This window comes from Dreissena polymorpha, chromosome 4 (assembly GCF_020536995.1).
Source record: "Dreissena polymorpha isolate Duluth1 chromosome 4, UMN_Dpol_1.0, whole genome shotgun sequence".
Taxonomy (NCBI): Eukaryota; Metazoa; Mollusca; class Bivalvia; order Myida; family Dreissenidae; genus Dreissena; species Dreissena polymorpha.
Window position 1 is genome coordinate 80,827,284 of NC_068358.1, and position 15,925 is coordinate 80,843,208.

Here is a 15,925-nt window from a genome sequence, read left to right on the forward strand (position 1 = left end):
CTTTACTTTGAATCTGAGTGAATTGATTGATGAACAATCGTTAATCAAAATTATTTTGGTACATTTTCGTAAATGTACAATTCCTTATAAAGCAAAGGTTTAAAATTTTTATTAAAACAGATGTTGTTATTTAATATTGCTAGTATAAATCAAAATATAAATAGACTATATATGCATTTTTGGTCTTTTTACACTTATATGAATCAAAATTATAATATTCTTGACTCTCAAGTTCAGATTATTGAATACTTAGAGTCACTGTATTACTCTTTGTCTACATGTGGTGAAAACATTAAGAGCTTTTTGAATGGATTATTTTAGTAAACATATCAATTATTTTATAATTAATATCAATCATTGTTCCCTTGATGTGACTATAGCTTTTATAATTCAGTTATTATCATAAGGTTTCTTCATTTGTTAGGAGATTTGTCATTTGCTTCTTGTATGGTAGAAAATAAACATTGCATTTTACATAATAATAAGTAGAAATATTAGTTTTCAATTAACCAAAACTAACAAAGGTTGCATACCATAGCATATTTGTACATGGTTAATCTTAAGTGAAAAATATAACAAAACCACATTCATACCATTCATATTACGGAATGCGGGATCCACTTTCATATATTGTGAATCACCTCATTAATAATTAATTTGATAGCATGTGAAGGTGAGGGTGATAACCCTGTTCTGAAAGTTTATGATGATTAATCATGGTCAATACTTACTTGCAGGAGAAAGAAAAAGAACTGAAAAACAAAGAAAGGAAAAGAAAGCAAAAAAAGAAGAAAGAGAAAGAAAGGCTAGCAAGAGAGGCGGCGGCCGGCGCCGCTGCAAATGGCCTTGCAAATGGTTTGTTCCTCTTTTCTGAATGAAGATGGTGCTGTTTGGTGAATGTCTCATTAGCTGTCTCCTTCAATGCAAAATTTCTAAATCTGGATCTTAGTATTGAGGTTAAATGTTTGCCAATAGCAATATACAAAATACATAAATGTGCTTATGTGACCGGTATTTAATTGGTAGATGTTTAGATATTGAGATCTACTACAATCATGGTTCTCTAAATATTGACCAATAAAAATGCTCGTTACATGTGAGCTTTGGACAAATGGTTTAAACTTAAAGACTGAGGTTTGGATATCTCAGAATTTAAGAATGTTTGTATTGCTAGAGCCTGATAAGATACCTGGTCTCATGACTGCGAAATTAAAACTGTTGTATTATTCCTTCTTCAAAATTCATAATTTACCTTTTATTACTATTAAAAGGAGACTTGTTTTGTTTCAATGAGACATTTTGTAGGGAACGCTATCATGCAAGCATGTGTTAAAGTTTTTTTGTGTGTATCTTGTTTACTGCAATGTTGTTTTTTTTTTAGTTTGATACGCAACTATTTTGATTTATCTTACTGTTTTATTCATATAGCATGAATTGGATTTTTTGTTATAATATTATGAAAAAAGCTTGCAGACAAAGGGCATTATTTCTGTTTAAGTTTTGATATTTGAATACAATAATCTATCTGTAAATATTCTTAAAGTGATGCTGTTTTGCTGAGGAACAGCAGTCATACTCTTTCCATCAAATACAAATATAAATTTAAAATATAATTTTAGCATGTTAAAAAAAGTATAAAGGTTTAAAAAAGGTCAACAAGTGGGGATAATCATAGTTTACAAAACAATTTCACTTACAAATGAATGTATGATGTTTGTAAGAATACATTCATAAAAAATAAATAATCTTAGCAAAACAGTACAATTTGTCAACCAGTTCCGGATAATCAGCAGTCCCGATTAATGTGCATGTAATTTTCCAAAATGCCCCAAATAAAAACAAAATGATGAGTGTCTAAGGTATACATTAGGTAAAGGAATAAATTAACAAAGTTTTAGCAAGAAAGCTTTTGTATTATGCTTACAGGGGGGATAATTGCAGCAAAAAGTTAACCGGAACTGATTGAATGAGTTATGTTTTGAAATGTGCATATGGATATAGAAGGCATTATTATTTTCAAATGAACTTTTTGCTGATTGAAAACAAATGCCATACCAATGTTTTGAAATACTAATTTTGTAAGTTGAAAGATTTTTGATAATTTTCCAAAGGCTGAACTTTAATTTGCTATTTTTGACAAAAAACTGCATAATGCCGTCTTACCTAACCTGTTATCAAACAAAATAAATTTTACCCTTTATTTTTACATCTTCTCTCATTGACATTAAATCCCGAAATAAATTATTGTGGTTAAAAGAATTAACGTTTTTTGCCGGGTTATTCTAAACTGGTTGACTGACTGTACCACATCTAGAATCGTGGCGATTTCTACTCAGGTTACACACCACTTTTCACTGCATGTGCACTCTTCCTGTGTGTTTTCTTGTAGGTCCCGACAATCATGTTTCCCATCCACCTCCCTCCAATAACAACGAGGACTCCTATCTACAGCTTCATAAAGGTAGGCCTGCGCCACCATCCCAGGGTCTCTGTCTGACAGTCCAACACCCCTGCTGTCTTGCACTGAGCTTGTGTGGGTTGGATAAGCATGGGCATTTGTCTGTTTTACTTGTCTTTTCGTTTTTCTTTTATCCTCCAGTATTTGCATAACACGAATTAAAAGCTTTAATACCTGTAAACAGTTTCAATTGCAGCCTTAACAACAACAAAATATTTATTTTTATGCCCCCGGATCGAAAGATCGGGGGTATATTGTTTTTGGCCTGTCTGTCTGTCATTCCATCATTCCGTCATTCTGTCATCAAAACTTTAACCTTACATTAAAGTTTTGGAATAACTTTTGCAATATTGGACATAGCAACTTGATATTTGGCATGCATGTGAATCTCATGGAGCTGCACATTTTGAGTGGTGAAAAGTCAAGAACATCCTTCAAGGTCAAAGGTAAAAAAACAACAACAACAACTTTAACCTTACATTAAAGTTTTGCAATAACTTTTTAAATATTGAAGATAGCAACTTGATATTTGGCATGCATGTGTATCTCATGGAGCTGCACATTTTGAGTGGTGAAAGGTCAAGGTTATCCTTCAAGGTCAAAAGTAATTTTATTTTTGTTAATCTTACATTTAAGTTTTGCAATAACTTTTGAAATATTGAAGATAGCAACTTGATATTTGGCATGCATGTGTATCTCATGTAGCTGCACATTCTGAGTGATGAAAGGTCAAGGTAAATGTCATCCTTCAAGGTCAAAGGTCAAAAATTTAAAACTTGTTAAAGTTTCTTCATAATTTTTTTATTATTGAAGATAGCAACTTAATATTTGGCATCCATGTGTATGTCATGGAGCTGCACATTTTGAGTGGTGAAAGGTCAAGGTCATCCTTCAAGGTCAAAGGTCAAATATATGGCTTCAAAGCGGCGCAATAGGTGGCATTGTGTTTCTGACAAACACATCTTTTGTTTAATGTATAAAAACTCATCTTTTAATTGTAGATAGTAAAACCTTTTACTAGGAATTAAATTTAATTCATTTCTGTAACATTTGTAGTTTAAGTGAATAGACATAAAATCATAACTTATCGATTAGAAAAACATCGTTATGATTACATTAGTTACTCGTTGCTAAATTACAGTAACACAATCAGATTCCCCTTAAAAAATGGAGGATTTTTTATTCTCATTGACCAAATTTCACCCCAGAAACCAACAACGCAGGGAGACCTGGTGTGAAAATAAACACAAACTCCACAACACGTCCCCTTGGCAACCCAAACCATGCCAACAATGGTGACCCTAAACCCGGCATCAACACTGACCCCAAACCAGGCAGACGCAACCCAATGGTAAAAATGGCAAGCAAGGATAGCGGTACCGGGAATTCCGTGGAGAGTTCACGCTCAAATGGTAGCAAGGAAGGGGACCTTGGAAATGAGGGTGGAAGTAACAACGGGAGCACGATTGATATACTAAAATCAGATAGCCGTATACATCCCAGGAAGCCATTTGTAAAGCAGGCTAGCATGGGAATGGTAAGTGACGACCTTGAACTTAATTTGATATGATATAGAACAATATGGGACTGTCATTCTGTGGAGAAATGAAGCTAACGGCTCTGTCTGTTTAGTTGTAACTACCTAGATATTTCCTGTCATTGTATATTTATGCCTTTGATTTTGTTTAGATTATGGCCAAATTCGCCTTACAAAAGAAAAAAGAATACTGAAAATTCTTTTTTTTTAAATATTGCCATTTCAAATTTAACTCTTGCACTTGTGAACGCATTCTGTAGACATATCTTTCATTGTCATAGGATCTTGCCATATATATCCATTCTTCTATAGAATACAAGTTGGCTGCAAGTTTTTGCGAACTTGCCCATAATCATTTTCCAGAAATCAAAGAGACTCCTATTCTATGAGTCATATTTTCTAGTTGTCAAAATCTAAGATATTTTAGGCAAACCATACATACAAATGTCATACTTCATACTGCAAATTACAAGATCTTAGAACGCTGACAAAACACTTGCTGTTAGTGGGACAGGGTGTTTACTTATAACCCAGTTTGTGAAAGGAACTGGTAGTTATCTTTCCAAGAGGACACTCATTTAATGAGTATAATTTAAATACTATTTTAACTCTTTCAGTGCTGGAACTGAATTTTGAAGGCCTTTGCAAACAGTTTGGATCCAGATGTGACGCCACAGAACATGGTGTCTCATCAGGATCCAAACTGTTTGCTATTCTTATAGTATTCTTTAGAAAAAAATGAAGAAAATGCTAATTTTAGAATTCAGCAGAAAACATTTTAGCAGACAACAAATTTCCCAGCACTCAAAGGGTTAACTGTCCACAGGATGAAATTCAGCATCAACAAGGTTTTTTTCCACCAAACTTTAGTGGAGTGTCCCACCAGTAGGGAGAGTCAAGGTCAACCTCCTCACAATCAATTAAGCCGTGTTCTGAAAAAACTGGGCTTAATGCATGTGCGTAAAGTGTCATCCCAGTTTAGCCTGTACACGTTCCGCTTTTATCACATTTTTCGTTTAAATGAAGTCTCTTCTTAGCAAAACTCCAGTGTAGGCGGAAAGTGTCGTCCCTGATTAGCCTGTGCGGGCTGAACAGGCTAATCTGGGATGAAACTTAACGCACATGCATTATGCACAGTTTTCTCAGAACACGACTCAATTGACTGCTTCAAGCAGCTGGTATAAAATCGATTTGTCATCACAAATCTTGTGAATGATGATCAATACAAAAAGTTTTTTGGTAATTTGGGGTTTTAATTAGTTATTTTTGTTTTCACTTTCCTTTGTTCACCTGAATTTAGAAAGTTTTACAGCTTTTTATTAAATACAATTTTTTAGGAAGTTTAAAAAAGCATAAGAAATCGTTTGAGCTTTGGATATCAGTGGTAACCAATATGGGAGGTAATGCTGCAAGGAATAAGAGCATCTTTGACTAATTAATGTTACTTGACTAAATGATGTTCATGGCAATAAGTACCAGCCATTTGCAATCATTTTTTTGGCTTTCATTATTAGTGTTTGTTGAGTTGGGTAGTTGAACCTTGTATGGTACTAATTACTAAATGACCTTGTTTTAACCTTGTTTTCCTAATAGTGTTGTTAAAGTTGTTGCTAGGCGTCAATGTTTTGTGTTCACAATGCTTAGAATGTCAGCGTCTGTAACATGTATTGCTTTTCTTGGATTTATGTAGATGTTATCTGAATTTTAGATTGCAAATGAGAGTAATGTAAGTAACAAAGTAGTACACCGCTGTAAACCCCTCATTTTTATGTTTTGTGTGATGAATCCAGATTAACAATTACAATATGAAATGCAATTATCATTAAAAAAAAACTTTTTTTTGCAATTTTAGAAATACATATGTAATTTACAGATTGCATAAAATAATGGTTTTGAAATTAGATGGAATTAGAATGTTTCAATGATTCTAGAACTAACCTGCATATATTAGAAATGCAAATGGAAGCAGTCAATTTTAGAATTCTGAAAAGATTCCTAGTGGTTCGGTAACCAGTCTCTAGATTTTGTGAAGTCATAGGGGATGTTTGTTGGTTTGGGTATATAATCATATAAAATGACCATTTACAATAGGTAAAAATCTATAATATACCATAACCAACAATTTTTCTTTTATTACATGCTTTTACCCTATTTTAAGACATTTTGAACAGTTTATGTGGAGTTTTTTGTAGGAGTAATAACATAATTTTGTAAAATAAATATTGATAATTTTGTATTCTCTTATATCTATTAAAAGCATAATTATTATGTACAAAAACCAGACATATTTTATATTTATTTATATCCTTGTCCTCTGTTTATTGACATTTTACAAGAGTTAAACACGAGAACTTTGCTAAAATAATGATGTCATAAAGTTAAAAATGATTAAGGGTGTCACGGTACTCCGTGGGACGGTATATCGTAATAGTCTCCCCTCCGTACGGTTCACGATACGCCTCCGAGTCCGAACAGTACGGTACGGTACGGTACGGCATTTTCTATGACGCATTTCAAGGGAAGTAACTGTAATTCGCCCAAAAAAATTGCGGAAGTTGAATTGAAATCACCTCCAGCGAGCTTCTAATGAAAAAATATGGAAACATTTTGTGTTACAAGTAAGAAAGTGGTAGGCGTTTATTTCGTATAAACATTTGCTTTATATCACGACTTTAGTCGCTACAAATTTCCTAAGCAGGAGCTGTAATTGTGTGATTCCGCTGAGAATTGCGCAAATTCTTTGAAACCATTAAATTAAATTTCAACCACTCAAAAATGTGCTGTGTCTCCTACGTCACGAAACAAGGTGCAATATTTGACTGGTTCTACGAATTGCGCTTGGAGTTTCTTACGGTACAAGCAAAGATAGCCAGTTTGACTAGTTGGTAAACACGTTATATTTTTAACTTAAATAATCTATCAAAGTAAAAGAAACATAAAGCAGTCCGTATTTTTTAAACATATTCATAATTTCGTGTTCATATTTAATAAAAGTTTTAGATTTGTAAATAATAATAACTTATTGTCAATTCGTGTACTTGCATGACATTATGGTATTTTGTACATGTATATTGTATGACACTTATCAGAGGTCTTAAAATAAAATTGAAAAATGGTTTTAAATGGTTTGTATGTAGTTTCCATCTGACGATACGTATCGCGATACGTATCGTATCGTACACACTGTACCGCGATACGTATCGTATCGTAAGGTGAGCGTATCGCGACACCCTTAAAAATGATATCATTCCACAGTAATGTACTGAAAATGATCAATAATTTTCAATCTTATTTGTCACTGTTTGAAACAGTGATTTTTCATTTTTAATCACTAATATATCCCTTTAAAGCACAGAAGTACACGGGGAAAAAAAATCATATCATACTCTTTGCTTGATAGCTAGATAGATTTATATGGTAAAACACTTTATCATGTAATAGCCCCGTCACACCGAACTGGTGTCCTTTCAGCGACCTAAGAATGTGTTTCTGGAAATTTCTGATTGTCGTAGTAAGGATGCCAGTGACTTTTTCGGAAATAATGCTGTTTTTCGCCTTCCCGTCACACAAGCGTCCTGGTTTATGGCTTTTTGCCCGTCCTCACAGCGTCCTTAATACGTCCCTAAAGACGCAATGGGGTCGCAGAAGGAACGCCATAGTCATAGTAGGGTCGCAAAAGACGCCGCGAGGACGCAATGAAGTCGCAGTAAGGACGCCATAGTCATTCTGAGGACACTATAGACTTACAAAGGATGTACTAAAGTCGCAATAAGGTCGCCGTACGGTCGCCTTGCTGTCAATTATCATTTTCTGTGGGTTTGAGCGGCGTCCATGGCGACCTTACAGCGACCTTACTACGTCCCTACTACGACTATTGCGTCCTTAACAGAACGCCGTAAAAACGATGGACTTCGGTGACCACTTTGAACATGTTCAAAGTTGTTGCCGTGGGCTCGCGTTCTGAGCAATTTTCGCCGTCTTCACTGCGTCCTTTTTGCGTTCGTCCAGCGACTATGGCGTCCTCACTGCGACCTGGGTGGCTGTAATAAGGACGCCAGTCCGGTGTGTCGGGGGTATAACAAAATTAAATTAAGTTTCAATAGTTTACAACACAGAGGTAAATTGAGAGTCATTTATGTTTATCACAACATAAGATGTTATAACAGCAATTAGCTTACATATTGACCATACTGGAATGAAAACACTATGTGCGTGAATTATTGAAACATAACTTATATATTACACTTACATATATACAATTTCTATGTGACAAAGAATAACATTAACAAAATGTATAGGGAGAACTGAGCATGTACAAAATAAATAAATGGTAGAAACAAAACTTTACACATAAAATAATCCTAACTTATGTCTGCAAGAGATCATGTTGATGGCAAGGTAATGGGTTTAGTAAATTCCCTTTAGCTTTGACTAAGTGTGTAACACAGATTAATTTGATTGTTTGTGCTTGTCTCAGATAAAAAAATCTATCATTAGTTTGGCAAAGAGACCACTAAAATATCAAGAAACTGGTTGGGCTACTTTATTGGACCTAGTCCAACATCTTTAAGGCTTTAAATGTTTACCAAGATATTCTAAAGCCAGGCCAATTTTTACCTTATGTGCATAACAGAGCATTATTTGTTATACCCCTTTTGACACAGGTTACCAACCTTAGTATGAAAATTGTTCTCTACCAACTTGTTTTCCATTTTCAAAACAAGTCTGATCATTTTATTTTTTTATTATCTGTAGATTATTTTTAACTCTTTCAGTGCTGGAACCAAATTTTAAGGGCCTTTGCAAACAGTTTGGATCCAGATGAGATGCCACAAAACGTGGCGTCTCATCAGGATCCAAACTGTTTGCTATTCTGATAGTATTCTTTGAAAAAAAATGAACAAAATGCTAATTTTAGAAATTTAGCAGACAACATTTTAGCAGACGACAAATTACCCAGCATGCAAAGGGTTAAGCTAGAGTTGGTTCAGTGACAACTGACTTGGTTCTGGACTTGCCTGACAAACTCTGATACTTACAGCAGCAGATATTACACTGAACTAGTTGTTTACCAGTACATTATTCTGTGCTCAATGGCTACAAATATATAATTTGGAATAAGATCTAAGTTGTGTTTTGAAATATATTATTTTGAATTATAATCAAACAATATTGATTCCGTTCTATCAATTTGAAAGGACAGTTTGTTGTTCACGTGAAAGAATGAATTGAAATCTCCCAGCAAAGCAGTGAAAATTAGTGATTTTTTCAATGTTATCTTTTATTGTTAGCAAAAGTGAATTAAGGTGTTTGAATCACTGATATTTCACTTAAAACCACATTAAAACATTACATATGTAAAGTAAGGCTTTACTAACATTTAAACACACTATTGTTGTATTTAGACATTTATTTTTAATATTTATTTTGTATTTCATTTTTCACACCTTTTTCACATTCTCATTTGATTTACAGTCACAAAATTAACAGTTAATTAATTAGTAATGATATAGTAGAAATTAAAGCATTGTCTAAAAGGTAAATATTATGTAGTTAGCCATGAAACTTTAGCATTCAGATTGTGTGTAATTGTTCTTTTTGTCTGGAAATCAAAATATCTTGTAACCTGTAAAGTCAGAGTTGTCCAGTTTAATTTAATTTAATAATACTGTTATGATGAAATCATTGATTAAAGTCTGTAATGAAATTAGCTGTTAAAATTTTAATAAAAATCAGTATACAAAAGTGTTTAGTAACCAGTTGCATAGCATTAGTAGCCCTTCATAGGACGGTTTAATATTTCCAGTAAAGAAGAACTGTCAAAAACTTTAACCAATATTTTAAATGTGAACAACAGTATTTTAACAAATCTGTGCATGTATCCGGTTGCATATATCAGTAGTAAATAGGTTGTGGTTGGTATTACAGCCGCTCTTCCCTCTAGAGGTTCTGCCCCCAATACCAAAGGTGAGATGGCCGCACATGGTGGGTGCAAATTCAAGGGCTCACTGCTGATAATATATTCAGCACTGTTGTTGTTACTTAATGTTTGTGTTACAAGTAAGAAAGTGGTAGGCGTTTATTTCGTATAAACATTTGCTTTATATCACGACTTTAGTCGCTACAAATTTCCTAAGCAGGAGCTGTAATTGTGTGATTCCGCTGAGAATTGCGCAAATTCTTTGAAACCATTAAATTAAATTTCAACCACTCAAAAATGTGCTGTGTCTCCTACGTCACGAAACAAGGTGCAATATTTGACTGGTTCTACGAATTGCGCTTGGAGTTTCTTACGGTACAAGCAAAGATAGCCAGTTTGACTAGTTGGTAAACACGTTATATTTTTAACTTAAATAATCTATCAAAGTAAAAGAAACATAAAGCAGTCCGTATTTTTTAAACATATTCATAATTTCGTGTTCATATTTAATAAAAGTTTTAGATTTGTAAATAATAATAACTTATTGTCAATTCGTGTACTTGCATGACATTATGGTATTTTGTACATGTATATTGTATGACACTTATCAGAGGTCTTAAAATAAAATTGAAAAATGGTTTTAAATGGTTTGTATGTAGTTTCCATCTGACGATACGTATCGCGATACGTATCGTATCGTACACACTGTACCGCGATACGTATCGTATCGTAAGGTGAGCGTATCGCGACACCCTTAAAAATGATATCATTCCACAGTAATGTACTGAAAATGATCAATAATTTTCAATCTTATTTGTCACTGTTTGAAACAGTGATTTTTCATTTTTAATCACTAATATATCCCTTTAAAGCACAGAAGTACACGGGGAAAAAAAATCATATCATACTCTTTGCTTGATAGCTAGATAGATTTATATGGTAAAACACTTTATCATGTAATAGCCCCGTCACACCGAACTGGTGTCCTTACAGCGACCTAAGAATGTGTTTCTGGAAATTTCTGATTGTCGTAGTAAGGATGCCAGTGACTTTTTCGGAAATAATGCTGTTTTTCGCCTTCCCGTCACACAAGCGTCCTGGTTTATGGCTTTTTGCCCGTCCTCACAGCGTCCTTAATACGTCCCTAAAGACGCAATGGGGTCGCAGAAGGAACGCCATAGTCATAGTAGGGTCGCAAAAGACGCCGCGAGGACGCAATGAAGTCGCAGTAAGGACGCCATAGTCATTCTGAGGACACTATAGACTTACAAAGGATGTACTAAAGTCGCAATAAGGTCGCCGTACGGTCGCCTTGCTGTCAATTATCATTTTCTGTGGGTTTGAGCGGCGTCCATGGCGACCTTACAGCGACCTTACTACGTCCCTACTACGACTATTGCGTCCTTAACAGAACGCCGTAAAAACGATGGACTTCGGTGACCACTTTGAACATGTTCAAAGTTGTTGCCGTGGGCTCGCGTTCTGAGCAATTTTCGCCGTCTTCACTGCGTCCTTTTTGCGTTCGTCCAGCGACTATGGCGTCCTCACTGCGACCTGGGTGGCTGTAATAAGGACGCCAGTCCGGTGTGTCGGGGGTATAACAAAATTAAATTAAGTTTCAATAGTTTACAACACAGAGGTAAATTGAGAGTCATTTATGTTTATCACAACATAAGATGTTATAACAGCAATTAGCTTACATATTGACCATACTGGAATGAAAACACTATGTGCGTGAATTATTGAAACATAACTTATATATTACACTTACATATATACAATTTCTATGTGACAAAGAATAACATTAACAAAATGTATAGGGAGAACTGAGCATGTACAAAATAAATAAATGGTAGAAACAAAACTTTACACATAAAATAATCCTAACTTATGTCTGCAAGAGATCATGTTGATGGCAAGGTAATGGGTTTAGTAAATTCCCTTTAGCTTTGACTAAGTGTGTAACACAGATTAATTTGATTGTTTGTGCTTGTCTCAGATAAAAAAATCTATCATTAGTTTGGCAAAGAGACCACTAAAATATCAAGAAACTGGTTGGGCTACTTTATTGGACCTAGTCCAACATCTTTAAGGCTTTAAATGTTTACCAAGATATTCTAAAGCCAGGCCAATTTTTACCTTATGTGCATAACAGAGCATTATTTGTTATACCCCTTTTGACACAGGTTACCAACCTTAGTATGAAAATTGTTCTCTACCAACTTGTTTTCCATTTTCAAAACAAGTCTGATCATTTTATTTTTTTATTATCTGTAGATTATTTTTAACTCTTTCAGTGCTGGAACCAAATTTTAAGGGCCTTTGCAAACAGTTTGGATCCAGATGAGATGCCACAAAACGTGGCGTCTCATCAGGATCCAAACTGTTTGCTATTCTGATAGTATTCTTTGAAAAAAAATGAACAAAATGCTAATTTTAGAAATTTAGCAGACAACATTTTAGCAGACGACAAATTACCCAGCATGCAAAGGGTTAAGCTAGAGTTGGTTCAGTGACAACTGACTTGGTTCTGGACTTGCCTGACAAACTCTGATACTTACAGCAGCAGATATTACACTGAACTAGTTGTTTACCAGTACATTATTCTGTGCTCAATGGCTACAAATATATAATTTGGAATAAGATCTAAGTTGTGTTTTGAAATATATTATTTTGAATTATAATCAAACAATATTGATTCCGTTCTATCAATTTGAAAGGACAGTTTGTTGTTCACGTGAAAGAATGAATTGAAATCTCCCAGCAAAGCAGTGAAAATTAGTGATTTTTTCAATGTTATCTTTTATTGTTAGCAAAAGTGAATTAAGGTGTTTGAATCACTGATATTTCACTTAAAACCACATTAAAACATTACATATGTAAAGTAAGGCTTTACTAACATTTAAACACACTATTGTTGTATTTAGACATTTATTTTTAATATTTATTTTGTATTTCATTTTTCACACCTTTTTCACATTCTCATTTGATTTACAGTCACAAAATTAACAGTTAATTAATTAGTAATGATATAGTAGAAATTAAAGCATTGTCTAAAAGGTAAATATTATGTAGTTAGCCATGAAACTTTAGCATTCAGATTGTGTGTAATTGTTCTTTTTGTCTGGAAATCAAAATATCTTGTAACCTGTAAAGTCAGAGTTGTCCAGTTTAATTTAATTTAATAATACTGTTATGATGAAATCATTGATTAAAGTCTGTAATGAAATTAGCTGTTAAAATTTTAATAAAAATCAGTATACAAAAGTGTTTAGTAACCAGTTGCATAGCATTAGTAGCCCTTCATAGGACGGTTTAATATTTCCAGTAAAGAAGAACTGTCAAAAACTTTAACCAATATTTTAAATGTCAACAACAGTATTTTAACAAATCTGTGCATGTATCCGGTTGCATATATCAGTAGTAAATAGGTTGTGGTTGGTATTACAGCCGCTCTTCCCTCTAGAGGTTCTGCCCCCAATACCAAAGGTGAGATGGCCGCACATGGTGGGTGCAAATTCAAGGGCTCACTGCTGATAATATATTCAGCACTGTTGTTGTTACTTAATGTTATCATACCTGTTTCACATAATTGATACATCTTCTATACTGTAAAATTTAAATTTTGCCTAATGGTGCAAAAAGGTACCTTGTGCCTTCTAATTTCAATGTCACATGGTACCATGTGCCTTCTAATTTCAATGTCACATGGTACCATGTGCCTTCTAATTTCAATGTCACATGGTACCATGTGCCTTCTAATTTCAATGTCACATGGTACCTTTTTGCACCAATGGGGTGAAATGTTCTTTATTTCAAACTAGCTTGCTTTTTTTTTTTTTGCTAAACTATGGAGCTTTTGATGTAAGATGTATTGAATGTGCATGTTGAGTTCAAAATCTCGGACAATTAGTAGAAATACTATTTCATGATTCTGATAAAACACAGCAACAACTAACATGGGTATGTGGTAAAATTGCAATCATGTTCTTGGGTTACAAGCTTAGATCCGAGTTCTGAGAACATTGGTTATCTCAACAATATCGCACATGAAAAAGTGACCCACAAAGTAACATTGTAATACAGTACATGTAATGCAAACACACATAAGATAGTTTTGTTTAACTATTAAGATCAAAAGTGAAATATCAAGGGAAAAACATTGAGAACACGTTTAAGACTGTAAAAAATGATTTTTAATAAACTTTACCAGCTTCACATCCCTTCTTTATGCAAACTGGCTTTGTAAAAAAGGAAAGTTTGGATGATGGTTTGTGTTCACTGCATGTATCGTGCTGGTGTTTTGGCATGTTTTATTGCACATGTTGATTTTGTGATGTACTTGGCAAGCTGGTAGAAGGATGATGGTTTCTTTTCGTTACTTGGAGAAAAATCTATCACTCATGTGTTGCTGCTCAGGTGTCATGAAAGTTAAAAAATCTGACAAAAGACACACATGTGGCAACGTAATAGTCTAAATAAACTGTGGAATACTAAAGCAAATTTTCCAAGGAAAGTTTTGTGATCTGTGAAAGAAAGCATTAATATTTAAACAATCTAATTTTTAACAATAAATGCCAGTTTGATTCAAATTTGCAGGACATATTTGTTGGGCTAATGACCCTCAGGATGTTGTTTTTATTAGCTTCTTATAATTTGTTATTGTCCTATTTTATGTTTTATTATTTATGCAAAAATCTCATTTAACTGTCAAGATCATTTATTTTCTACAACATAATTATAAACATTTGTTCTTAGCATTATTTTAGAATAGTTGTAGGTACTTAGTTTAAATATTTTAATACTGAATCATCTCAAACTAGATGCAATATAGATGTTTAGTGTTATTTATAGTTGTCTTTCTTAAAGGTGACTTGATGAAAGTGCTCAAATCTGTGATATATATTTCGATCTAATTATGTCTGCCTGTATCACACAACAATATATCTCAAGGACCACAATGGAAATAAGTGTTTTTCAAAAGCTTTTATGTCATCCTTGATATATAATGAAGGTTGTCATGGCTTCACCTATGTATTTAATTAATTCATGCATGTTTCTTTCTTATTTAAGTACATGTGTGTGTAATACTTGTATTGCCATGTATTCTGCCATTATATATTGAAATAAATAAATCAATCAAAAAAATAAAGACTTGATGTAACAAATAAAACACTTACAGTCTTTCCTAAAATACCAGGTATTTTAAAAACTGTTTAAATATCAATGTTGCATTCTTAAGTATAGTCTGATTACCATTCATAGTAACGAAACTTCAGCAGACTTTGTGTGTATAATGTTGTTTTTACTGGAAAATTATGCTCTTGTGATCAGCAATAGCACAAATAGGCTATAATGTATTTTGTTAATTTGTTTTTCAGATATGGTCAATAAGTTGTTGTGCAAATCAATAAATGCCTGTTGTATAATGTGATTGCTGCACTTAGGGTCTTTACCCCATTACCACTTTATTACCGAATTTTGACGCATTTGTAGTCCCTTAAAAAGTTGAATTTAATTAAAGACCTTTCTTACTAGATTCAAGTTTTAAAGGCTTCAAAGTATTCATCGGATACTGATGAGCAGCAAACAGCATAAAACCTGAACAGACTGTGAGTTACTCCCAGGCTGTTCTGGTTTTATGCTGTTTGCACATAGCCATTTTCACTTTGCTTCTTAGTGGGAAAGGGTTAATGTTTGCTGCCTTTGTTATTTTCCATCGAATTCAGTTTGGAAGAGCTATAGAATTAATTTTTTAACCAATAAAAAAGCAATACTTGAAATTAAAACTTGAACTTGCTAAAGAAGCTTAAGAAGAAGGAGTCCACATAACAACTGATTCTGTTTCAAGTATTTGTGAAGTTAAATAAATAAATATTGTAGCATATGATACTAAATTATTTTGAAATATAACTGTTTAAATCAAATCCCTACCACAGTTTATGTTATTGTAAGCACTTAATTTAATTCAAATAAATTATCATAATTCAGAGCAGTTGACGCAACAAAT

The 15,925-nt window shown here is 33.6% G+C and overlaps 2 protein-coding genes across 2 annotated transcripts in view; one reads left to right on the forward strand and one right to left on the reverse strand.

Moving 5' to 3' along the window:
- The window catches only part of LOC127879302 (molybdopterin synthase catalytic subunit-like), a 237,775-nt gene that overhangs the window by 72,339 nt on the left and 149,511 nt on the right, over positions 1–15,925 (reverse strand). The gene's annotated exons all lie outside the window — the stretch shown is intronic.
- The window catches only part of LOC127879286 (sodium channel protein 1 brain-like), a 118,166-nt gene that overhangs the window by 56,032 nt on the left and 46,209 nt on the right, over positions 1–15,925 (forward strand). Inside the window, exons 11-15 of the mRNA XM_052426049.1 lie at positions 738–855; positions 2,390–2,461; positions 3,667–3,995; positions 5,704–5,721; positions 13,366–13,404. Of these exons, the coding sequence (XP_052282009.1) occupies positions 738–855; positions 2,390–2,461; positions 3,667–3,995; positions 5,704–5,721; positions 13,366–13,404 (576 nt within the window). The remainder of the gene's footprint in view (positions 1–737; positions 856–2,389; positions 2,462–3,666; positions 3,996–5,703; positions 5,722–13,365; positions 13,405–15,925) is intronic.